The following is a 27,206-nucleotide window of genomic DNA, read 5'->3' as shown; positions in this document are numbered from 1 at the left end:
GGTGGCGTGCACCTGTAATCCCAGCTACTCCAGAGGCTGAGGCAGAGAATTGCTTAAAAACCTGGAGGGGCGGAGGTTGCAGTGAGCTGAGATCGTGCCACTGCACTCCAGCCTGGGCGACAGAGTGAAACTCCGTCTCAAAGAAAAAAAAAAGACCTAGCTGTCCAAGATGGTAGCCGCTGGCCACATGTTGCTATTTAAATTTAAATTAATTAGAATGAAATGGGATGAAAACTTCAGTTTCTTAATCACAGTCACCCCCTTTCTAGCACTCAATAGCCACAAGCTATTGTACTGGACAGTGCAGAACATTTTCACCGCTGCAGAAAGTCGCTGCGCTTCCAAACTTCTCAACAAATGATTCTGAGCTCTAACAAGGGAAATAGTTGTCAATGCCCATTTCATGCTGACTTTGGGTAAAGTTAGTTATGATGAGTAGGGTTTAGCCTTAAATCCCTCATTTGGACAGTGGTTTCCAGTCTCATCTTTGTTCATTCCCAAAAGACATTGTAGACCTTGGCACTGTAGACCAGTGACAGGGCCTCTGGAATGCCAGTGATGGGGTTTGGGAGATGGGAGCACCCACTAGGTGGGTGTTTCAGAATCCCCAGGGGAATGTTTACTGGAACTCCCTCCCCTACCCAAGCCTCACCTTCTCCAGGGGGAGTCACTGAGATACCTGAGAGCCCACCGTGAGGGGTCAAAGTGACTGGGCTCAGATCCCAATTTGGCTGCTTAGTAGCTGGATGACATTTGGCATGCCCTTGACCTTTCCCAGCCTCCTCTCATCAGTAATGGCACTGTGAGATCACAGCAGGGCTGCTCTCACATACGGCCTGACGTAGGACCTGTGTGCACAGTTGCTGATTAAGGTCAAGGTTAGGTAGTGAAAAGAGCCTGGGGTTTGGATTTAGATGGGCTTCACTTCAAGGCCTGCTCTGCCCTTTGTGACTCTGAGCACATTTTTTATTTTTTATTCCTTTCTGGATCTCAGCTTCCTTGTGTATAAAAAGTAATAATGATAGGACACACCTCCTGGGCTTACAAGGATTAAATGCAATAATGTAAATGGACCTAGCATATACCACATCTAGTCGGTGCTTCTCCCTGACACACAGCATGGGACCAGTTTGTTGTTAAGGCTGCAAAATATTCACCCCCACACCCACCTCGACTGTGTGAGTGTAAGGCACACCCTCAACAATAGGGTGGCTGTGAAGCTTATGTGTATGAAAGCACATAGCATGCAGTCGGCACTCCATAAAAGCGACTTCCAGTCTTCACTTACACTTACAGCCTCTGTGGCCTTGACCGTGTCAACCAACTTGTTTAGAGCTCAGAGAAACCTGTCTTACCGAGAGGAGGGATGCGGGAGTGAATAGAAATGATGGGTGGACACAGCAGCTTTGGAAAATGGTGAGGAACTGTGCAGAGTAGCTATTTTTATTATAGGACATTTATAACATCACTTGGGACTTGGGCAGCTCTGTGTTTTTAGATTATATAGGGCTTTGGCTGAAGCTTTATTTTTTCCATGTGGTGCTGATTAAAGTGAGGCCTTCTAAAATCATGGACTGTTTCAAGGAAAAAAGTACTCAGCTTGGCAGTAATCCACTTGGTGCACTTTCTAGGGGCTCAGTGAGTAAACAATGAGGATGCTCACTCATGGGAAGATACTTGTCCATGGGAGGACGCTGGCCCATGGGAGGATGCTGACCTATAGTGGGCTGCCCGTCTATGGCAGGACGCTGGCCCATGGGAGGATGGGCATCCCCAGGGCACATGCTTGTCCACTGGAGGATATTTTAGGCTGAGAGGATACACGATTTGGAATTTGCATAAAAATCAGACAATTATTTCACCAAAAATTCTACGAGATTGCCGTCATTTTTTATTCTACAGATGTGAGCTAGGAGTGTTCACATCTAGTCATGGATGAGAAGGAGAGGCAACATTACATTTATTAAGTGCCTACTGTGTGCCTGCTGTAGACTTGTGTGTTACTAAAGTCTCCCAGCAGCCTGAGGAGGAAAGACATTAGCTCCATTTTACTTGTGAGGAAAGAGAAAAAAATCTCTTATTTTGGGGCCCATTGGGATAGAATTCAGGGGTCTAATAATTTCAATGGAAAAAACCCCACGTCTTAATTTTCACTAGCTTATAACAGAAATTTTTCTTCTCTTTTGATTATGAATGCAGGCCACAAAGCACAGTGGCATCGGACTTCATCATCAAAGAGCTGGCAGATTTTCATGTCCCACCATAGCAACTGCATGGATCTTGCAGCAGCAGTTAGTCATCACTGCTGCTCTGAAATTGTTGTGGCCATTAGACTTGCCACTAGAGCTTTTTACTTAATATGCTGACAAGGGGACATATATTTCAGCATGAATTTGTTTTCTAAAACATTTTTGTAATTGGTTTCAACATAATTGGTTTCCTTTGCAATCCCGTATATTTTATCTAATGAATTTGCAAAACATTAGACTGAGATGGAGCCCATAGACGTCACCATGCTGTCAAAGGGAGACAGGGCACAAAGGTTGAGAATTGCTAACGTAGAGGGTGAGAAAGGTCAAAAGTATTGTCTAAGTTGGTGAAGTCAAGACCGGAATTCAGGTCTGAGTAACTGAGTAGAAGAGATGCAGTGAGTCTAGCACCAATGAAGAGTGGCTAGAAGGATAAAGTCTGAGAGGGGTTGGACTCTGGCCAAGCTCAATGATGCTCAGAAATATGGCCCTGGCAGGGAATGCATTTTACCACCATTTAAATGACGTAAGCCACGGAGGTGTATTCTCAAGATAGAATGAGAATGAATGAGCTATGACTACACACAGTGACCTGGATGAATCTCACAAGCCTCATGCTGAGAAAAAGAAACTGGACACAGTCCAGTCCGAGAACTGGTGAAACACATCTGCAGAGAAAGGAATAAAAACAAAGGGTGTCTGTGGAGCGTGTGGACGAACTGGAAGTGGGCATGAAGAATCTTCCTGGGTTGATGGAATGCCTCATCTCTTGATTCAGTGGTAGTTACCAGGGTGTATACATTTATCAACACTCAAATGACACACTTAAGTTCTGTGTATTTCATGATATGTAAATAATACCTCAGTGATAATAATACAAATTACTATCTCCATTTTACTAGTGCATCAAGGAGGACAGAGAGAAATTAAGAAGTATCCTTACTGACCAATCCCCTTGCCAAGGTGGGGCAGTTGGAAGGGAAGTGGGTGCAGTTGACCAACGCTGTGGTTTCTGTGTGGGGAACCACTCACACAAATCCCTCCAAGTGGGAATCCATCTCACTCATAGGAAAATCAAGTCCTTAGATTGTCCCACAAGTAGAATGTTAAAAAAATTGTGTAATAGTCATACACTGGAACACTCTTCAGCAATGATAAAAAGCTATAAGTACACATTAAACATGATTGGATCTCACGAACATAACTCCAAACAAAATAATCTAGTTTGTAAAATAGGACATAGTGTATGAGTCTAGTAAGTATGGAACAGGCAAATAAGCTATGGAGTTAGAAGTAAGAATATGGCTACGCTGGCGTGGGGATGATAATGGCAGTGGTCATGGGGGAAGGCCTTTGGGGATGCTAGTCATGTTCTCCTTATTGAGCTGGGTAATGCTTATAGTGGTTGATTTGTGCCCTTAGAAATAATTGCATACACCACTGAAACACTTAAGACTCAAAACCAAAAACAAGGGTTCTGTGTTCTATGTAAATGGTGCCCCCTGGATTTGTGCAAACCTGCAGCTCTGCTTGGAAGCTGGTTGTCCCTGAGTCAAATCCAGGCTGAGAACTGTGGCTCACACTGTAATCCCAGTACTTTGGGAGGCCAAGGCAGAAGGATCACTTGAGCCCAGGAGTTTGAGACCAGCTTGGACAACATAGTGAAGCTTTGTCTCTACAAAAAATAAAAAAAAATTAGCCGGGTGTGGTGGTGCACGCCTGTGGCCCTAGCTACTTGGAAGTCTGAGGCAGGAGGATTATTGAGACCAGGAGTTCAAGGCTGCAGTGAGCTATGATCATGCCACTGCACTCCAGCCTGGATGACAAAGTGAGACTTTGTCTCAAAAAAACAAACAAACAAAAAATTCAGTTGACCCAAACATGAAGAGGGAATGTGATATTATGCCAATGCCATGGAGCCATCTCAGGGGCACTTTCCACATGCAGCAGATGGACCACTACCCGCACTTACTCAGGGTCCTGCACGGAGCCTCCCACACAGTGGAATCTCTCGGGCACGGTTTTCCAGTCTTTAGCCATTTTCACCATGGCGCCTGCATCAAGGACCCCGTAGCCAAAGAGGTGATTAAATTCCAGGCCGACCCCGTTGCGCCGCCACTGATGAACTTCGTCGTGAAGCTGGTTCCGTTTGGAGGTGAGCACAGTCAGATGCTGCATGTCCCGCCAGGTCAGACCCAGGCTGGATACAGGAAGCAGAGAGCGAGAGGGCAAGGGCAAGAGGCAGGGTGAGAGAGAGAGAGAGAAGCACAATGATTAACAGAAATATCACCCAGGACACAGACCTTTCGTAAGATTTTGGAATCTCTGTGAACTCTCAAATTCAAGGGAGGGTGTCCATGCACTATTCAGAACCATTCTATATGTCCATTAAAGAAATCTTGCTTTTCTTACTTAAATAAATTGATTTCAAAAGTCTATTTTTTTTTTTTTTTTTTTTTTGAGATGGAGTCTCGCTCTGTCCCCCAGGCTGGAGCGTAGTGGCCGGATCTCAGCTCACTGCAAGCTCCGCCTCCCGGGTTTACGCCATTCTCCTGCCTCAGCCTCCCGAGTAGCTGGGACTACAGGCGCCCGCCACCTCGCCCGGCTAGTTTTTTGTATTTTTTTTAAGTAGAGACGGGGTTTCACCGTGTTAGCCAGGATGGTCTCGATCTCCTGACCTCGGGATCCGCCCGTCTCGGCCTCCCAAAGTGCTGGGATTACAGGCTTGACCCACCGCGCCCGGCCCAAAAGTCTATTCTAACACACACACTGGAATGGCTAAAATGAAAAAGACTGACAATGTTAAGTGTTGAAGAAGATGTGGAGCAACTGGAACACATGTACTTTGTTGATGAGTGTGCAAGCTATTTCCAAACTGGAACACTGTTTGGCTGTATCTTCTAAAGTTAAGCTTAAGCTATGGCCTGGAAATTCTATTCCTAGGCATATACCTGACCAAATGTGTACATATTAACCAGAATGCTCCTAGCCCCAAACTGTGAAACCCCCACATGCCATCCAAAAAATAATGAGTAAACTAATTGAGGTGTAACTTACAGAACGTGGGGTAGTATAAGGCAGTGAGAATGAATGAACTCCAGGTACTCTGAATAATATGGAAAAATCTCACAAATACCATGTTGGCCTAAAGAAGCCAGGCAGAAAACAGAACATAAAGTATGATTCCATTATTAGTCATTAGTCATTAGAATGACTAATCTATGCTGTTGGAGGTCATATTAGTGGTCAGTCTTGTGGGGCAGTGACTGGAAGGGGATACAGGGAGCTTCTGGGTGCTGGTCATGCTGTTTCTTCATCTGGGAACTGGTACCCGGGTGTGTTCCATTTTTGAAAATGAGGGTACTAGTTATTCAAGGGTAGAGAAATTATATTCAGCATATTTATATCCTTAGTGTCCAGGATGGTCCTTGGCACAATTGTTTGTTCAGTGAATAAACTAGTCTTCTTGTAAATGTTATTTTTGGAAATTAGTGTCTGTTACTACTCATTGTCTATATTTTTCAAATTGCAAGTCATGATTTGTTTTTGAGCCAGGTTATCGCACAGGTTATCTATCTGGACTGCACATGAAAATTTTCTTCTAGGGACGTTGAAAGTCTCACTGCTAGGGCCTCATCCCAGACCAAGTAAATCAGAATCTCTGGGAGTGAGACCCAGGCATTGGAAATTGTTAACACTTCTCAGACCATTCCAACAGACAGCCAATGTTGAGAACCAGTGATTTAATGATTGGTGTTATCATTTTAAAAAATGAACGGAGCAGAATAAAAAAGGATAGAAGTGTGCACTGCACATAATACAGGAAGCTATTTTTTCATGAAACAGTTGGAGGGTAGGTGTGTGTGTGTGCTGACCTGCAGTGCAAAGTTTATTACTCACTGAGGGTTCTGGTCAAAAAGTTGGCAAAACCTTGCACTATAGTTCTCTTCAGAAGTCAAACAATTCAAAGGACTGGGAGCAACATAACTTATTTGATAAAATTTCAACATATGCAAAGTTCATTGGTTGGAAGATCTGAATCAGAATCAAGAGTTCAAATGATCCATGTGCTCTTGAATGCAGACCTTCCTCTATTAAGAAGCAAGTTCCACACTTGGACACAGGGCGGGGAACATCACACACCGGGGCCTGTTGTGGGGTTGGGGGAGGGGGAGGGATAGCATTAGGAGAAATATTTCATGTAAATGACGAGTTAATGGGCACAGCAAATCAATATGGCACGTGTATACCTATGTAACAAACCTGCACATTGTGCACATGTACCCTAGAACTTAAAGTACAATAAAAAAAAGAAAAGAAAAAAAAAAAAGAAGCAAGTTGCAAGGAAGGTCAATGCTTATTTGAGGAGATTCAGAACGTGTCTTGGACATATGGTCCCTCAGGACCTGAGAAAATGGTGTAAAAGTTCCTTAAGTTGATTATGGCTAAAAACTTGAGTGTTTCGCTGGAAGGGGATTCTGAGTTTATTAATCTCAGAAGTGTTGACAAATGAGGATCTAAATGACCCGAGGGCTGGCTAGCAGGTTTCTTATTTCTCATCTTTGTCATGAAAATGCGCTGTTCTTCTGATGCCTGGAGAAAGGCTCTCTTAAATGTTTCTCTGCAGATTTATTCTCATGGGCTGCATTTTAGAAAAAAAAGAGAGAGAGAGAGTGACAGAGAAATAATGTTTCGGAACAGAGAACTTTTCACTTTTGAGATAAATCAGAGCATAGTCCACTCTCCAGTGTAATTGAGTCTGTGACACTGTTTGACCTGCTATTTGCATATGTCTGAAGTGTAAAACCAGGTTCCTTCTAGTATCCTTTCTGGACAATTTAGGAATTGACAGAATGTAGTATTCTGTAAAATAGGTATTTCATCAACTTGCTTTAAGTTTTAATTGTACCATAGCAGCCCAAGAATTACAGGTGATAGTTATTAAATAATTAAAAAATAAATTTATGGAGTATCTGCAATATACAGGTCACTGTTTTGGAGACTGTAGGAGAAGAAATGTGACATGTTATTCCCTGTTCTCAAATGTTTTATATAATAGTTGGGAAAATAAGATGCAGATATATGAGAAGGTACTGTGCAATGAAGTGATTTTATGGATGTCTGTTGAGTGTCTACCACATCCAGGCATCATGCTAACTATGGGCATGTCGGATGAACGTCCCTGTCTCCAAAAGCTGATAGCCCCTAGGGACAGAGGGATAACTCAGTATTGAAAATGTGAGGGCTGTCATGATAGGGGGAGCTCAGGATGCTGAGGGAGCCATCAGTGGAGTCCCTGTGTTATCCTAGTCAGGAGTCCTCACTGTGATCCTCAATCCCCCTGTGTCAGGACCATGAGTGACATAAGTGAATTTCCAATTCTCCTGAATCAGCATCTTGGAGGTCATGGGCCTGAGAATTTGCTTTTAACCCAAATGATTCTTCTGTACAGTGATGTTTGAGAACATTGATAGTCTGGGACAGTGGTTCTCAACCTTGTCTGCACATTGGAATCATCTGGGAATGGTAAAAAAAAAAATGATGTCCAGGCTCAGAGGTTTTGATTCCATGGATTCCTCCAAACATTTAGTATTTTCAATATGCAACAAACCTCGTTCAGGGCAGAGCTTCCTGACTTCCTGGAGAGCACCGGTGGGGGCAGGGGTGCTGGTGAAAAATACAGCTTTTCAGGGGTTCCCCTGGAGATTCTGAGTCTATGGCTCTGCAGTGGTCTTAGGGTATCTGTGTTTTTAACAAGCACTCCAGGATTCTGATCATCAGGAAATTTGAGAAACTGGGGTCCAGGGGTCAGCAAGAATCTCTTAGGAAGTGGCTGACTAGGAGACTGACCTTTTGTTTAATGTTTAATTTTTACTTTCTGTGGATACACAGTAGGTGTCTATATTTAGGGGGCACATGAGATGTTTGGATACAGGCATGCAATGCATAATCATCACATCAGGGTAAATGGGGTATCCATCACCTCAAGCATTTATCCTTTGTAGGAACCTGACTTCTAACAGGAAGGATTGTTTTTCTCGTGTGAAAGGCTGTTCCCTCACCATTCTCTTTCAGAGCACAGTACTTCTATTTACAGCATCAAGCTCCCCTGAACCCAATTCACATTTTCCTCCTCATGATCAAGGCAGCAAAGGGAATTTAAAGTCAGCCTATGCATCTTTAGAGAAATAGAAAATGGAAATGTTTTAAAGATGATGCTGTAGTCTTAAGGTTGGAGGAATCACTTCTACTAACATCTGGTAAATTCTAAAAGACAACAGGAGAATTCTAATCTCTTTACTTGTTGGATCTGATCTTTATCTGAACAATGTAAACTGTGTGACCTGGAGCAAGTTGTTTCACTTCTCTGGGTCTCGTTCTCTTCATCCATAAGAGATGTTTGGAGTCGTAAAAGATCCATTTATTTTCTTTCATTTTAAAAATTCTGAGTCTATTCTCTAAATTTTGGTAGGATTAAAAAATAATTTCAAAGGTTGGATTATTTCCAGTCTGAGAAAAATAATGCATTTATGAGTCAAGCTGGCATTTTCTCCATAGCCTTTGTTTGCTTCTATGAACGTGACAGAAAATTCAGTTTTCATGACTCCCTGGTGTAGTGGTGGTGTGGAAAATCTCATCTCAAAGGAAGTGAAACCTGATTTTGTGCATCATGTTTGAGGAAGAGCTAACTCATTCACTGTAGCCCATTGCCATGGCAGAATGAGTGGTGAGTCTCATAGGCAAGATGGTGGCAGGGCCTTTTCTGTGTTCCATAGAGAGCCCGGTGGAACACAGGCATCCTAAAGCTTAAAGCCAACTGTGTGAACTTGGATAAGTTACTTTAACAATTCGAGCTCTAGCCTTGACATCTTTAAAATGGGCATAAGGCCTTATAGGTTTGTTGCAGGATGTAAATGTAAATTATGTATATAAAGTACCTAGCACAGTGGTGGACACTGAATAAAAAGACTTTATTATTATTAATAATAACATATCACATATATCAGAAGTTAAAGCAAGTTAGGTTACTATCTCCTAAGTATTGATCACAATATTTAAAGCTATGTAAATGAACGTTCTTCAGCTTTAAGGCATATTCAACCTTAAAAATCATCAGACATCCAATTAAAATATAAACTTTCCTAAAAAAAATATTTCAGAAGCAGAGCTAAAATATTCCAGGAAGTCATTTGAACCTTACTGATGATCTAACTTGCTACATTTTGTAGATAAGACAATAGAGATCCAGAGAAGATGAGTGATTGTCCACTTAGATGTCAGAAGACATTAGCAGTTGTCTTTCCCCCCATATCTATCTTTTCTCCTTCCTTATTAAGAAAACTTCAATTTTATTCAGAACAGCAATGCATTCAGCTCTAAAACTACATTTCCCAGCCTCCCTTGAAGTGTGGGGGTGGTCATGTGACAGCTCTAGCCAGTGAGAAATAAGCAAAAGCCACTGGGTGGGGCTCCTTGGAAAAGCCCTTCAACATGGCTGACTCAGCTGGTTTCTTTCTTTTCTCTTTTTTTCTTTTCTTTTCTTTTCTTTTTTTATGTATTTTATTTTTCTTTTCTTTTCTTTCTTTCTTTTTCTTTCTTCTCTTTTTTCCTTTTTCTCTTTCTTTCTCTCTCTTCTCTCTCTCTCTTTCTTTTAAATATTTTTTATTTTTTTTTGCCCTTTGTGCTTCTCCTTTTCCTGCCTGAAATGCAAACATGATGGCTGGAGTTCCAGCACATCTAGAGAACATGAAAGTGGCAGAACAAAGGAGCAGAAAGCTAGAAAGAGCTGGATTCCTTGATTCACAATGGTACCCCAGTACCCTAAACCAGCCCTGAGTTCCTTATCTTTGTATTTTCTTTCACATGACAGAAAAATAAACCCTTGTCTCTGTTATTATTTGGATATTATTATTTGGATTTGCTGTTTCATGCAGAAACAGTAAGTCTTGACTGAATAGCAATGCGTAATCAGAGGCAGAAGCCAGCTACCAACACTCTGCACCCAGAGTCACAGATTCACAGAGCTATTGCCTTATTGGTCATCCTCACACCCTAGTCTACAGATCAGCGACAGGCTGGCAGCTTAAGTATTCCTGGGGAACAGGCATTGAAAAGTCAGGTTCCTGGGCCACCCATCCCTAGGGATTTGTATTCAGTGAGGCTTGGGTGGGACTTGGGAATGTATTTTTTCAAAAACTGTCCCCAGTGTGCTCCATTTCACTAGCTATGAGGGAAATGCAAATTAAAACTACAATGTGACTCCACTGCACATCCATAAGAATGCTAAAATGTAGAAGACTAATAATACCACATTTTGGCAAGGATGTGGAGCAACTGTAATTCTCATATACTGCTCAAGGTAGGGTCAATGGGTACACCCAATTCGGGAAACTATTTGGCGGTATCTACTAGAATTGCACATATGTATATTAATGACGCAACGTTTTGACTTCCTAGTAGACACTCAACAGAAATGCATCTGTATGTTCACCAAAAGACATATACAAGAATGTTCCTAACAATATCACTCACAGTAGCCCCAAATGGAAACAATCCAAATATTCATTTATACAATGGAGTGATATTCAACAATGAGAATGAACGATCTGTAACTATATACAGCAACATCTCTTGCTCTGCTGAGCAACAGGGCACATAAATAGTCTGTTTCTTGATTTAGGTGCTGGCTATGTGGGTCTGTTCATTTTGTTAAAATGTCATGGAGCCACACCTAATGAATTTCTTTGTATATACTACACTAACTAAAGAGTTTACATTAAAAATCCATCCCCTGGAAAGTCACTTTTGGAATCATTGTTCCAGTCCAGCATGTGGACCACTTTACTCCAGGTGATTTTCTGGAGTCAAAAATTCATCTCCTTATGACATCTACCCCTCGAGCCTAGCTCACCTTCTAAAACCACAGAGAAAGCACCAGGTCATATGAGAGAAACCTAAATATTCAAAGGTGGCAGTCATCCCTCACTAAAATTCTTTGAAAAATCTCTGATATTGGTGACACTGGGAGATGGGAGCAATATTTCCTGTGACTCAAGTAGGCATTTTCAAGCATTGGGCAGAAAAGTATATTATGATATTAAACTACAAAGTGACAACTGGTTAGGAGAGAGAGGTGGTTTTCTTTTTCTCCCCTGCAGTCGTGATGGGGGAAGTGTTATTCTCTCTCTTTCAAGGTCCTGATGGACATACATTTAGATAATTTGTTGTTATGCATGAGGACTTCCTGTAACCTTATCTCAAGAAGAGAGAGAGATGAGCTATGGGACTGCTCTGTGGAGGCCCTTTTCCTTATCCCTCTGGGCTGTCGCTTGGGGTATCCCATCCTGACCAATGGTTTTCACTTTTGGCTACTGGAGCCGCTTTGCCTAAAGCTAGAGATGCCTTGGAGTTTACTTCTCCAAGGTAGCTCTTAGCCGATGACTGACTCATATAAGAATATGACAGTCCAGCTTCCTTGCCTGGAGGTAGAACAAACTCGGAGGCCTAATTTACATTCGGTATTAGACTGAGGCCAGAACTTTTGAAGTTGAACCTTTGCTTGGATTTTTCCCCATCCTAACTTCCTTCCCCTACTCCCTCACTGTCTTTCCTGGGATCCCTTCCTTAATAAATCACTTGCACCAAAATCTCATCTCAGGGTCTGCTTCCAACCACAGAAAGTTGGTATTTTGAAGAATTTTAGGACCGGCTCCAGTGATGGACTTACCCACAAGCTGCCAGGTGTTATACTTTTTTCCTCTTTATGCCAGCAGAGAACATTAAGTTCATGATCATTGCTTCAAAACAAAGCATGCCTAAATGGTGACTGCATTCTTTTCTGTAGGATATCTAGACGTATGTGCTGAAAGAATGGTGACTAATCAAGGCAGAGCCATGAATCTCTAGGAGTCCAGCAGCCACACCCCTCCACTCTGATTTATTTAGGTGTTCCATTTGTATGCCTATGGATCTAGGCATAGGCATAGGATTTTGTTTGTCAAAAATCCCAGAAGACTGTGAGTCAAGTCTTGACCTCTGAGGTTGAAAGGGCAACCAGAAACCCTTCTCGCTTTTGGAGCACTCCTGCTCCCTGGCCCTGTGCAGCTCAGCTACAGGCAGCAGGCTCTGCTAATTGTCTCCTTGCAGATGAAGTGAGCAAGGCCAACTCAGGCTCCAGGGCCCACTGAGGCCCTGAGATGAACAGTTTTACCTTCAGGAAATGTACATTGGATGTGAGTAAATTTTGGTTTCTGTGCTTGATAGGGCAGAGGTCTCTGTGCCTAATAGTTGAGTTTTGACCAGTGTCTTGGCATCATAAATTTTCTACCTGACTTTTGTTAGAAGAATCAAAGTTTAGACTTGTCCAAAGAGAGGAGTCACTCTCAATTTGGGGTCTTATCTGCAAAGGGAGGATAATTATGCCTTTTCTTGTGAAGGTAGAGGGTTGAACTAGGTAATCTTTTGAAGCCCCTTTCTATTCTAGGAACCAACTCCTGCCTCCTTTACAAATCAAAAATTGCACTGCATATGTGGAGAGAGACAAGCAGTGCTGCCTAGAGATTGATGCTGGGAGCTCCGGTTGCCTAGCAACTCTACTCTCCTTCCCCAGGAGCCTGAATCTAACTTTTCAGAAGTTGCTGGGAACTGCATTCTCTGACAATTCCCTACACAGCCAGCACTTACACTCACACTACATGTGTGGTGTCTGAAGCCCGTGTGTTCCTTCTGTGAACATAAGGCCAGCCTCAGGTATCACTAAAAGAATGCAGAGTAGCAGGTGGGCAAGTACCTCCACTGCTACTCAAATCCCAGGTGTGTCCAGCAGTAGCAACATGTGGCCTCTCCATAGGATGGTAAGGACATAGGAGATGGTGTCCTCTTACCTTTAGCTTGGAAGGTTTCCCAGGAAAGCCCATATCTTGGTCTACACTGCGTGAATTTGCGTATCTTGTTTCAGTGTTAAAAAGTGAATCCACCTCACCAATTAACAAATCCTGAGTGGGACCACCTTGTTTGCCACATGTTCTGAAACATCAGCTTGGCAATTTGATTTTTCTTCAAGTAGCTGATTGTGAATATCACTGCAGTAGAAGAACCCAGGGATGCAGAGAGGATAGAGGGGCAAATCTGGTGAAGAAAGAAATATCTCAGTGCCCTCACTGGGTATCTGAGTAAGTTGCTGATATGTGCTGCTGGGTGTTGTGTGCTCCCAGGAATGTGGTTTTATGGTGGGTGTGTGTGTATGTGTGTGTGTGTATATGCACACACACATGTGCAGGTGGGCACATGGACCACTTAGAAATGCACAGCAGAGTTCGTTGGCCCTGACTATTCATAGCCTCTCATGTCCACTTTTGCCTCCATGGACACCTGGCATGTGGGCAGAGAGACACGTATTAGTCCACCCTGCAGAGCTGGCCCTGGACCCAGAGCTATGAACATACTTAGCCTCCAGAGCCAGTGCAAACACGCCAGCTGCCTCAGGGGCAGCTGCAGATGTCCCAGAATGCCTCAGAGTGCAGTTGCCGTACAAATCTGTGGTTGCCTGGAAGGGAAGATAATGCGTAATGAGTGAATAAATCACACTATTTTGAACCCCCGCACAGTGTGGAGCAGGGGATTATCTACTCCATTTATTTATTTATTTATTGAGACAGACTCACTCTGTTGCCCAGGCTGGAGTGCAGTGGCGTGATTTCTGCTCACGGCAACCTCTGCCTCTCAGGTTCAAGTGATTCTCCTGCCTCAGTCTTCCAAATAGCTGGGATTACAGGCACGTGCCACCACGCCTGGCTAATTTTTGTATTTTCAGTAGAGATGGGGTTTCGCCATGTTGGCCAAGCTGGTCTCGAACTCCTGACCTCAGGTGATCCACCTGCGTTGGCCTTCCAAAGTACTGGGATTACAGGCATGAGCCACTGCGCCCAGCCTACTCCTTTTATTTAAACTATGCTTTGTTCCCAAGAAGATTAAGAGGAAACTAAGGATAAGCTTAGCATCCATATGCGTCTCTTTTGCCCTAGGTTTTATCTGAGCTTCCTAGTAGCCCATGTAAAAGGGGACACATAGTCAGTTATAGTTACAGTGTCCACAAGATAAATGAGTTGTTCAAAGAAGCATATCTGTGGCTATTCCAGAGACTAGAGAGAGATTTATTTCCTGAAACCTAAAAGGAAACACTATGAAGTGGGAAGTGATGTCAATACTCCCACCCTAGTTTTGTTGCATCAGGACTGGCCCTTGGAAAGGCCAAAGGCCATGTCATTAGCATTTCTTTTTCCTTCATGGGGGAAAGAGGAGCATTCCCGAAGAGGAAGAATCAGTATGCTCAGCTAAAGTCTACCTAGAAGGGCAGGCTGTTAAAAAATGTTTCTCTACATCTAAAATTCACGGAGAGATTCTGAGACGTGTTGAGTCAAGACAACCCAATATGTGGGTATCACCTCCACAACTCTTATTTAGAGGGGACACTGGTGAATAGATTTTTAAAGGACTTTCACAAAGTGAAAAACCTCATTTTCAATGTTTGTGAGAGCCAGGGTGTTCATTAAAATCATGTATAAACGACAGGAATTCTTCCTCTGTCTGTAGGATCCTCAAGAGAGCCTATTATTTTGAGGAAGAAATTACCAGGGAGGTTTAAGGGCATCTATTGAGCAAAATTATAGTACTCAGAGGAAACACAAGGCCTTTAGCCAGCCCAAGTAGAAAAAGTCATAAATACGGGTTGAGGACGAAGTTACACCACCGAGAGGCCTTTGGGGTAGGCAGTGGAGCTTCCAGGCATGAGAGTGAAGTGTCACCTCACCTGTCCCTGTCTGCCCTCCTCCCTTAATGTCCATACAGCTTATAGGACAAGAGGGGTCAAAGTCCCCTTCTGTTTGGGAGGAGCTGGCACATTCTTCATCCTCCCCAAGACCAACGGGGAATGCAGGAGGGCTCGTGGGAAGGACAGGATTTTAAGGTCTGCATCCCTTCCAGGTAAAGGGCTTCTCCTGGCTCACACAGGGGCATGACCATCTTGCCAAGTTGGGATCCCAAGTGGGAGTATGGGATTGAAACACTGGATGGTACTAATGATTTTGTCCTGAGCTCCTGTCTTCCTCTCTCAAGAAGCCTCAGTGGAGATGGGTGCAGCCAGTCAGGATATAACTCATGCATGACTACTGAACCACCTACTAAATCCTGGTTTGGAGGTGTGAGAAAAGGCTGATCTGTGAGCAAAGTCTCCAGAGAGGAAAAGATCCAAAAAGGCTTATCATGCTTTACACATGATGTATATCCCAGGGGCTTGGAAAATCCACCATTATATCTAGTTGCCAAGAAAGGAAGATTTTTTTTTTCTTTGCTCAGAAAAGAGCGACAATCTAAATCTATGATTATTAGTCTTTTTTTTTTTTTTCTAAAAATCATGGTTCCATTTTAAAATATGATGAAAATCACAAGTCTTTCCCTGAGCAAATAACAGATGCATGTGCAATTTTAGGGGGTTTATGGATCCAGAAAAGTCCATCCATGAATGTTGTTTTTAAAATTACTATAAATACACAGATGGGTTCTTGTTTCAGACAGGGTTACAGTGTGATGCTTTGGTTCTTACAATGAGTTAGTTATTCTTGTAAGTGATGGAATGGGGCAACTGATTGGTAAACCAGACTTCATCATTACTTGTAAGCCAAAAACAATAAACAAGAAAATCTATGGAAAATGATCTGGAAAGGAGTCCTCACTGATCATGCTCCTAGCTTGCAGATGGGAGGTCTGTGCCTTATTAGAAAGCAGGGCTGGGCATAGAGAAAAGGGGTCTTCCCCGCAGAGCCTTAGTTCAGGCTCTGAGGGAGGGGACAGGAGGGGAGCACGTCAGTGTCCCAGCATCCTACCGTAACACAGAGGTGCAGTGGCCCTAAGGAAACAAGGACAGAAGGGGACGCGCTCACCACACCGGCCTCAGGGTTCCTTTTCCTCCCGTTGCTGAAGGTGGAAGCCAGGGTGGAAGAGCAGCTCTCGTCGTACAGGGCGGTCCTGCCGTCGTTGATGGCTGAGTTGATGGAGATGGTCCACATGCTGGAGGCGTAGCCGTCGCAGTTGCAGTCATCATAGCTGCCGCCGTCCCCGGAGGCCCACACATAGATGCTGCCCTTGCCGCCGCGGCCCTGGGGGGAGCAGGGGAGATGCTGCTGCTACCCTACAGCCTGGGCTGCGAGGGGGCAGGGGAGGTCTCCAGCCCAGGGATTGGGCTTCTTCAGCAGCTGAACCTAAAGACTGGGTGCACTTTTTAAACTGGGTTGGACACCATATCTTTCTGGCAGGGCATCGTGGGAAACTTTTTTTTTCCAGGAAGAACTCAATCTAAAAAGTCAACTGAATTTACAATTTAAGCTGGGGATAATGAGGTAAGAAAAGTCGGAAGAACTGCCTTAAAATTTACAAATAAACTGCTTTTTAAAAAAGCTATAAAGGTGATACATGCTCATGATGAAAAGTTTAACTGTATGGAAAGGAAAATAAAAAAAAAAACTCTCTGAGGTAATTATTATCTCATTCTTACATCTCCTTATATGTATCAGACATTTTTCAGTGAAATGCAAGTATATGGACACACATTTTTTCTTAGCTACATAAGCTATACAAAACATTCTTTTTCTTTTTTTCTTTTTCTGAGATGGAGTCTCGCTCTTTCGCCCAGGCGGGACTGCAATGGCACTATCTCAGTTCACTGCAAGCTCCGCCTCCTGGGTTCACACCATTCTCCTGCCTCAACCTCCCCAGTAGCTGGGACTACAGGCGCCTGCCATCACGCCTGGCCAATTTTTTGTATTTTTAGTAGACATGAGGTTTCACCGTGTTAGCCAGGATGGGTCTCGATCTCCTGACCTCGTGATCTACCAGCCTCGGCCTCCCAAAGTGCTGGGATTACAGGTGTGAACCACCGCACCTGGCCCACAAAACATTTATAGAAGATATATACCTTTCATTTTAAATAGCTATATATCAATATATAAATTTAAATATATGTAGACATTATAAATATAAAGCATACATTTACTCCAAAATATACAAAATTCTTACATATGTGTGTGTGTGTGCATATGTACATACTTTTTCTTTTTTATTCAATTGGATACTAGAATCCTTTTAAACACATAATATACGACATTTTACTTGTGCAAGGGAACTCCAAATATAGGAGGAAAGTCTAATATGATCAAGTAAAACACACAGTGAATAAAACCTTAAACACACAGTAGAATGCACAATAGCTATTGCCACATGCTGATTAGTTTAAATGGCAAGCTTTGCATAAATCCCTACAGTTAGCATGGCTCTTCTCCTCAAACCATGTTCTTAGAGGTTCTTAAAAATCCTTTTCTTTTCCTTGTCTTCTGAGTATCTCCTCTCTACCTAAACAACCCAGGATTGGGCCATTTGCTTCTTGCTTCCCACTTTCTTACCCCAAGGCAATGGGGCTTGGGGCTGCTTAGTTTTCACCTGTGGGCTGGGAGGGTGGATAGGAGTGCAGCCATACAGTGTGGGAGGCAAGGGGCAGGTGCAACCTCCAGCCACTCCACAGCCTGGCCCAGGGTGGCTTGGTTACCCTCTAGAGGGAGAAGACAGAAGAGACTGTCAGGGGAAGTCTCTCCCTGTGTGGTCACCAGGTGTCCATGGTCCTTATGCTTGAAACTGACACAGAATCAGTGGTTTAAGGGTGGAGAAGCCAGAAGGAAGAGAGATGATTGGATTACCTCCAAGCGCTCTCTGCCCCCTGACAATCAGACGTGACATTTTCAATTGCTTCTAACAGGACTGAGAATTAATTAGCCTGTGATCGATTGAATCGACAAACGAACAAATATTTATTCAACCACTAGCTGGGAACTATTCTCAGCATCTTGGTAAATCTATGCTGGAAAACTCCAACCAAAACAAGGAACTGCTCTCAGAAACCAGGACCGCGAGGGACATAGATCATCCCTACAGTTGATGTGGAAGATCACACTCTCAAACAGACTCAGATTTGGGCTCAGTATCAAGAAATAGCAAAAGTGCGGCTGGGCGCGGTAGCTCACGCCTGTAATCCCAGCACTTTGGGAGGCTGAAGCAGGTGAATCACCTGAGGTCGGGAGTTTGAGACCAGCCTGGCCAACATGGTGAAACCATGTCTCTACTAAAAATACAAAAATTAACTGGGCGTGGTGATGCACATCTGTAATCCCAGCTACTCGGGAGGTGCAGTGAGCCAGGATTGCACCACTGCACTCCAGCCTGGGCAACAGAGTGAGACCCCCATCTCAACAAAAAAAAGCAAAGTGCAACTGATGTGAGTCATAATAAATGAGTGAGTGAGGTTAACCATCTGTAGAACTTTCTCCTGAATCAGTCCACATGTAGATGTAACATCTCACATCTCACTGCTAGTGAGATGAAGCAACCTTTGCTAAAATGAAGGAAATTGATGCTAAACATTCTCTTCTTGGTGTGGGGAGTATGGTAGATTGATTGTGACCCTAATTATTTGTGATTCCCTGTATTTATGCCCTGCGCACTATGCCTTTGCAGCCCCATCCATCAAGAGGAGGGGTCTGTTTCCTACCCCTAGAATCCAAGCTGGCTTTATGTCTTGCTTTGGCCAATAGAATGTGGTGGAAAGTGATTCTGTGTCAGTTCCAAGCTTCAGTCCCAAGAACTCCTGTGTTCTCTGATCTCTCCCAGAACTCCGTTGCACCATGAAGATAAGCCTAGGTTAGCCTCCTGATTGATAAGAGACAAGTATTCCAGTAAAATTCACTGCCCCTGCTGCCAGCTACCAGACACAGCAGGGAGGCCATCCTCGATCAGCCAGTCTCTACCTCTCTCTCCTGATGTTAGCCCATCCTGGTCCAGATCAGCAGAACAACCCAGCTGACCTGTAGACCGAAGAGCAAAATTAAATGATTATTATTTTAAGCCACTGAGTTTTGGGGCAGTTTGTTATGCAGCCAGCTCACTGATACACAGAGTGCAACTGTCAGCCTATTTCTGAACAGTAAACAGCAAATGTTAATTTTGTTTTAAACCATCAGATTTGCTCACAAGAATACTTCGTTTTCTAGGAATACTAAACTTTGTTTTCTTAAGCTAGATTGGACACATGAAGCAACAATAATTGTGTCCTTGCTTCTAGTGATTGGGTTTTAGCACCAAAGAGTCCCTGGCTTCTGGGAAAGATGGGCCAGTGAGGAAAAAAACCCCTAGTTCTGGGGGTAGAAATGAGTGGGGAAGGGACCTCCATAAGAGGACCGAGAGCTGGTGATGGGATGGGGCTGTTGCTGGCATGCCACCCTACTTTGGTTTGAACTTATATGTCCCCCCCAAATTCATATATTAGAACCTAAGACCCAACGTGATAGTCTTAAGAGGTAGGATCTTTAGGAGGTAATTAAGTCATGAGAGTTCGGTCCTCATGAATGGGATTACTGCCCTTATAAAAGGGCTCCAGGGAAATAGCCAGGGCCCTTTTGGCCCTTCCACTGTGGGAAGACCCAGCGTTCGTCCCCTCTACCAGACACAGCAACAAGGCACCATCTTGGAAGCAGAGAGTGAGCCTTCGCAAGACACTGAACCTGCCAGTGCCTAGATCTTGGGCTTCTGCTTAAGGCTTGATCCATTTCTGCCTCTCAGCTTCACCTGAACAGGAGCTAGGCAGAAATCGAGACAGAATAACTATGGCTCACATCTAAACCATAACCCGTTAGAGGAAGAAGTGCAGAAAACGAAGGGTGACTATCACAGCAAGCATTTCTATAGCACTTACTGCATGCCAGGGACTTTGTTAAGTACTTTATATATTATCCTATTCAGTCCCCACAGCCACCCTACAGGCAGCACCATTTACACTGGCCACACAAAGGATAAAACACTTAGGAAGAAATTCAATAAATCTAAGAAAAAAAAAAGCTAAGGAAGTGCTAAATAAGGCTTTGAAACTCTCTGAACTCTATGGAAGGAGGGACGAAGACGAAGATTTGATCCCATGGAAAGATACTGGCCATGTTCTTGAATAGAAAGACAGGATTACAGAGATGTCAATTTTCCCTATGTTAATATATAAATGTGCCAGGCACGGTGGCTCACACCTGTAATACCAGCACTTTGGGAGGCTGAGGTGGGCGGATCACCTGAGGTCGGGAGTTCAAGACCAGCCTGACCAACATGGAGAAATCTCGTCTCTATTAAAAATACAAAATTAGCTGAGCGTGGTGGCGCATGCCTGTAATCCCAGCTACTTGGGAGGCTGAATCAGAATTGCTTGAACCCAGGAAGCAGAGGTTACGGTGAGCCGAGATTGCGCCATTGCACTGCAGCCTGGGCAACAAGAGTAAAACTTAGTCTCAAAAAAAAAAAAATATATATATATATATATATAACTTTATCCCAATAAATATACAATGTATCAATTGAGATTCAGCCAGGCAAATATTGCCACACTTGGCAGGTCAACAGAGGGAATTTTATCCAGGGAATAGGTGTTAAAGGAAAGCCTAAAATCCAAAAGGGACATGGGAAGTCACCCATGGATTAGAGGGTGACCCGGGAGCTGGAGGACAAAGGGAGGCCATTACCCAAGAGCCAGCACTGTGGGCAGGGCTGTCTGCTGGGGGGCAGAGTCTCAGCGCTAATCCTGCAGCTCATGCTCAGTGAGTGGAATGGCCGTCAGCTGCCTGAGGCAAGTAGGCCAGCCTGGAGGCTCATGCCTGTAATCCCAGTGCTCTGGGAAGTGGAGGCTTGAGGCAGGAGGAGCGCTTGAGGCCAAGAGTTTGAGACCAGCCTGGGCAAAGTAGCGAGAGCCCCATTCACCTCACACTGTACAAAATAAAAAATTAGTTTGGCATGGCGGGGCACGCCTGTAGTTCTAGCTACTCAGGAGCCCAGGAGTTTGAGGAGCTGGAGTCTGCACTGAGCTATAATCACACCACTGCACTCCAGCCTGGATGACAGGAAAAAAAAAAAAAAAAAAAAAAAAAAAAAAGCAAGTGCATTTAGGTGAAATTAAATGAATGGTGCAACTCCACTTTGAATTCTGCCAGTCTTTTGAGTTTAGTGAGATTATAATGTTTCTCAAAAGTTTTTGCCAAATGGAAACTTTTAACCTAGGCACTATGGAGTGTACTTAACCACCCTGGTTCTCAAGCAGCGTGGACTTTTGCTTCAGAGTGGAGTGATGGAGACAATTTTGGTGGTCACAACCATGTGTGTTTTACTAACATCTAATGGATAAAGGCCAGGGAGACTACTAAACTTATACACAAAGGACAACCTCCTCACCACCGACAAAACAGTATTTTGCCCAGAATGTCCACATGCTCAGGCTGAGAAATCCTGCTGACCCAATGGTAAAGGGCAGTGAGTTGGAACTTGCTGGGCATGGCCTTAAGTAGCCTCTCACAAGCCCGAAACTTCTGAAACGTTCAAGCAAATTTTTTATTTTGCTGATAACATAAAAAAAATGTTACAAATTGCTTACCGTCAGCTAAGGTGACATTCCAGCTAGAGACTGGTGCAGTGGCTTGCTGTGTCCCCAGTGCATCGCCTATGTTCGAGGAGGTGGAAATCCCACTTTGAGAAACTTGTGGCTAAAGTGAGTCAGTCCTTCCACCCTAACCAATGGGTAGGGACCCGGGTTAATGACCAGAATAGGCCCTGGTCCAGGGTTGGTATGGGTTTAGGGTGCAGACCCCTGGTGAGGCAAGCCTGGGAGAGCTTATCTTTTTGTAAACAACTATAGTAATTGTTATTTTCCAGTCACCTTGATTTCTTAATACAACATTAACATACCTTGGAAAAAGTTATTGTATTTTTTACTATGAAAATAATATTTATTGTAGAATAATTGGAATATAGAAGATGAAGGAAATAAAAATCCTTTATAATCTTACATGAATAGATAATCATTGGTGATATTTTGTGGATTCCTGTCAATTTTACATATAAATGCAAAGTATAAGAACGGGCTTGAAAGTGAAACTGGGATAATAAAAATAGAAGGACTTTCTTGGCCTGCTTAAAATGCATTTCTCACAATTTATATAATTAACATTTTTATGTGATTAAATACTCTTCTACACCATAATTTTTTGTTAGTTTTATGAAATAGCCATTCTGCAATTTATTTACACCTCTTCTTGAATGTACATAGAAGGTTGTCTCTAGTTTTTAAAAAAGTACTTTATGTTTAAAATGAACATAATCTTATATATGTCTTTGTATGTTTATTTTCTTAGGCAGTGTTTCTAAAAGAGGAAATTTTGGGAGAAAAAAATGAATGATGATTCTTGGTTCATCTGCCGTATTATTGCTCTTGATAAAGTTTGTTAACAGTTTATATGTTTACCTGCAGTGCATGAGAACTCTACATTCAGCTCATATGGGCCATAATTTAGAATTGTCATTTCTTAAAAATAGTTTTGCCAGTTTGGTGGGTAAAAATAGTACCTCATTGTTTTGAGTTATATATTTTTTTCACGAAAGTTGAATTTATCTTTTTGTGTTTTTCCTGCTCATTTGTATTCTTGCTTATTATTTAGCAAGGCCCCAAGTCCCAAAAGATAATATCCTTTGCCTATTGTTTTTCTTTCATAGAATTTTTTTTTTTTTTTTTTGAGACAGAGTGTAGCTCTCTCCCAGGCTGGAGTGCAATGGTGTGATCTCGACTCATTGCAGCCTTTGCCTCCCGGCTTCAAGATATTCTCCTGCCTCAGCCTCCCGAGTAGCTGGGATTGCAGGCATGTAGCACTGTGCCCAGCCAATTTTTATTTTTATTTTTATTTTTAGTAGAGATGATGGAGTTTCACCATGTTGGCCAGGCTGGTCCTGAACTCCTGACGTCAAGTGATCTGCCCACCTTGGCCTCCCAAAGTGCTGGGATTACAGGCATGAGACACCTCGCCTGGCCTCATAGTATTCTTTTTACTGGTTTGTAAGAGCTCTTCCTGTATTAAGAAACTGAGCTAGATTTTTATTATCTACATGCATATATATTTACTCAGTTTTTCCTTTTCCTTTTATGTGTTGGATTTAGACTTGCAGACATTTTTCCATTATATTACTTTAATCTGTTATTAAAATATGAATTTTAAAATAAACACATTTTAAATTGCACATGAAACAACGTATTGATTTATGAATATTGCCTTTCTGCACTCGTAGTTCATGAAAAATTTTATTCAAACTATTCATGAACATCTTTGGCAAATTTTTTTCAAACTATTCACAAACATCTTTGACATTGGCATGTTTGTCCTCACTAGGTCAACTGGTTACCTCTGGAGCTACCTAACTGTTTTGGTTAGGTACAGTTTGGTTAGGCACATTGTGGTAGTCATTGCTGCTGCTTGCTAAATATTGCAAAGTGTCCATGGTCTGAGCCCATGACCATGCCTCTTTGTGGTTGGGTGAGGTCTTATAAACCATTTTAATCAATTGGTTGTGAGTGGGAGTGATGGTAGACAGTATCCTTTCTAGTTTGGAACTTTTACTCGTCAGTTCCAGACTCTGCAGAGGACCCTGTGGGTTCTGTGGTAGTTCAGTGGGAGTAGAGTATCAGGTTCTCTGGAAGAGCCAAGCTAAGGACCGTGCAGTCGCCCTGGCCTCTGATTTAAATCCTCACCTCGATTCAGTGTTTGATGGCACCTGTGGTCATCTTTAATTGTTGTCTGGTTTTCGTGTAACCACCTTGGAGGTCAGAATCCTGTGTTACTCTGTTTCACTGCTCAAAGGATCCAGCCATTGTAGTGATGAATCTTTCTGATTTCAGAGGTGCTGCTGAGTTTACTTTCACGTCAACTTCTAACCCCGGGTGAATTTCTCACTGGGCCCAGGTGGTCCAACAGGTAGCACCAAAGGGGGGGTGACCAACTGTCTTGGCTTGCCCAGGATTGAGGGGTTTCCTGAGATGTGGGACTTTTCAATGTGAAAAACAGGGAAGTCCCTGGCAAAACGAGACGGCTGGTCACAAGGACTACCCGAAACCCACCAGACTTTTCTCGTAGTTCTCTTTATCCCAGAAATGAAAGGAGGGACGGTAAGGGCACCAGCTGTTTCCAAGGCTGAGCTGCAGATTCCACGCTGCAGCGGTTCTGCTCAGTTGCGACCTTCATCTGGCTGCAGAGCATAAATCTGGGCTCGCGGAGTATTTGTGAGAGCTCCTTGGCAGGAGGCATTCATCGTCTGCCAGAGGCCCTGGCACTCCCTGCAACGGTGTATGACCCACGGCTCTGATTAAATTTCAGCAGGCGGCACTGTGGCCTCCCCTCACCCATGCCTGATTAATCACTGTCTCCCCAGGCAACTCTCTCTGTTCCCTGCTTTCCTGGATGGTGGTTTTCTTGTAAGGGGTCCCCGTCCATACATTCCAGCTGGAAGAAGACCTGCGATCTGTACTTTGCCCTTTGCAGCCCCTTAGGGAGTAAACAATCAATGGGCTGTCTCATCTGTACCTCAGATAATTTCTGTAGCCTTGTTTTTAAATATTCCTAGAATATCCCCTCCAGTAGCAACTCCAAAGAGTAACTAAGAAGAAGTTGGGATGTAGTCATCAGAGCCAGCAAAAGGTGTGCCAGGGTTGCTCTGGGTGGCTGTATTTCCTCAAGTTGTGGAAAGAAGTTCATGAATCAGTTGTCACTTTCAAGACCTTCTAGCGTCACTTGAATTCCCTTTCTGGTTGTCAGAGCAAAATAAGATGCTGTGTCCTATAATGCCCGGTTTTTGTAACTCCCTCTTTGCAAGGGCTACATCCTTTTCCTGAACAGTAAACACATCACCTTGCTAGTGCTTTATCTATCCAGAGAGTGATGACTCTGTCTCAGGTTAGGTTTTGCTTAAGCTGCACTTTGGGAGTTGTGTGTGAGCCCGTATCCCTTGGACTTTAGAGTTGCCTGTGCCTGGGAGTTTCTCAATGTCAACATATGCATCTTTTTGTCTAAGGGCTTCCAAGAGGCTGAAGGATACTTTGCGTATCTGTCCTCAGGCTGAAAGCACTGGGGCATTTACAACCTTTTGAGAACAAACCTCATCAATGGGTTTTATTCCAGCTCCTTTCCCACAGGGTGGGATACCTTTGGGGTGTGCTCTCAAGGTTTGGTGTGGTCTTCTGAAGTTTCCCAGTGGCATTAAGCTCCAGTTGCTGACAGTGACGACTGGCAGGATAACATACCCTTAACTGGTCCTGTCTCTTTCCTGCCACACCTCCCATTCATCACTGGTATTCTCTTTACCTCCCCAATAAACTACTTAATCCCAAATCTTGCCTCAGGATCTGCTTCTAGGAGATCTAAAACTAAGACAGAAGTCGATTATTGAATCCTCTCATAATTCAGGCACCTCTGTCACCCTCTTCCCATATACAATGTGAAAAATGCTGTAACTGTAAACCCAACACATAGACTACAAAGCTAAAGATTAAAATAAGCAAAAGAAAAAAAGGATTTCCTTCTTGCCCACTCCTCACTGCTTCTCTCAAGTATTAATTAAGCAAATGTAGGAGGTGCAAACTTCAAATCCCTAAGGAGCCAGGTAGGTGATGTTTGTGTGAAGCAGGTATCAGATAACTGGGAATAGTGGGATCTATGGCAAACAGTGTGTGCCCCGATAAAAGTCTCTTATCCATCTCCTCTTTATTCTCTTCCTTTAAATAATTACTATGTTGGTCAAACAAAACACACGTACAGGATGATAAAATTGAAAGACAAACATAAGAAGTGCCTTGTGTAACACGTAGTTCTCTGACTCCTTTGTTTATGTGAAGACTGCCTTTCAGAGATGGACTTTCCCTTAGAGTACAGCAGGCAGTGGAAGTTACTGGGAGAAAACCTTCGCTAATGCACAATGCACCTGCACTTCCAAAATGCTACAGTGTTGTCCAAAAAATGTCACCTTGAAACAAGGAAAGATTTATTCCCATTGCTTGGGGAAATTTATTCCCATTGCTTGGGGAAAAGTCAAATGAGAAATCATGTAGTTTTCATCATACTCAGTCTACTTTCTAAAAAATATACATGCTGTCATCTGAAGATCAGTCATAACAATTTTTCTCTTAAGCTTCAGCGGGGTCGGCATGCTTTGCAGGACAATCATACTTGAAAGGGCCTTTTCACCTGCAGCCAGGGAGACTACAGATGGAGGAGAGAGAAATACCCTGCTTCGAGAGGCAGTGGAGCAGTGCAGAAGTCCGTGGAAAATGACAGGGGCACCCAGGGATGTGGAGCACTGCCACCACCTGTACTGTCAGTCTGGACAGAGGGCACACATCTCCTACCTGCCTGACTCTCTTTTGGCCTCAGGTGTCAAAAAAAGTGCCTCTCAGTGAAAATCCATGTCTGCTGAGGAAAGGGGGAATCTGCCAAGCGTTCCCTTGGGCACCTGCTGTCACCTGGTCTGGGGCTTGGATGTGTAACCATTTCTCTGCAGTCACAAGATGAATAATGCAATAAGGAAACAGGCTGTCTGTGCATCAAAAATTTCATCCTAAATGCTTCTTAAGGAGACCAGGCATTGAAACAGGGTAGGGACGTCACTTTCGTGCCACCCAATCCTGTTGTCAGACATTCTCTGTAAACCACATTGTGTCACTCAAATGCCGGGCTCATGTTGCTGAAATTCAGATGAGTTGAATTTCAACAGCAGACTGGCATAACCTTGTAATAAAGCATCTTCACTATTTCCTAAATAGTGTAGCAATGGACATTGAGCTGCTGTCACCGTGATGTTCATTTCGTGGACTCTGTTTTCCATTTCATAGTTGTGTTTCTGGGATCCTTGTATTTAATGTAAAAGTGATGAATTCCTTAAGTTGTGAGATCTTTCCTTGACTTAGAAAAGTCTTCCACAGTCTTGGGGTAACTTAGGACTCTGGTTGAGAATCTTGTTATTTTGAGGAAACATAAAACCTTGGGGTTTCAGGTGTTTTTCTTCCTGTTTTTCCAC

General features: G+C 43.3%; 1 protein-coding gene across 2 annotated transcripts in view; it reads right to left on the bottom strand.

Moving 5' to 3' along the window:
- Positions 1-27,206, bottom strand: part of LOC105486861 (proprotein convertase subtilisin/kexin type 2) — a 253,633-nt gene that overhangs the window by 11,823 nt on the left and 214,604 nt on the right. For both annotated transcript variants that reach the window (XM_011749944.2, XM_011749943.2), the window contains 3 exons: positions 16,187-16,402; positions 13,694-13,794; positions 4,222-4,449 (listed from right to left, as the gene is read on the bottom strand). In XM_011749944.2, the coding sequence (XP_011748246.1) occupies positions 4,222-4,449; positions 13,694-13,794; positions 16,187-16,402 (545 nt within the window). The remainder of the gene's footprint in view (positions 1-4,221; positions 4,450-13,693; positions 13,795-16,186; positions 16,403-27,206) is intronic.

Source organism: Macaca nemestrina, chromosome 15, assembly GCF_043159975.1.
Source record: "Macaca nemestrina isolate mMacNem1 chromosome 15, mMacNem.hap1, whole genome shotgun sequence".
NCBI lineage: Eukaryota > Metazoa > Chordata > Mammalia > Primates > Cercopithecidae > Macaca > Macaca nemestrina.
This window is presented reverse-complemented; position numbering and strand designations above follow the sequence as displayed.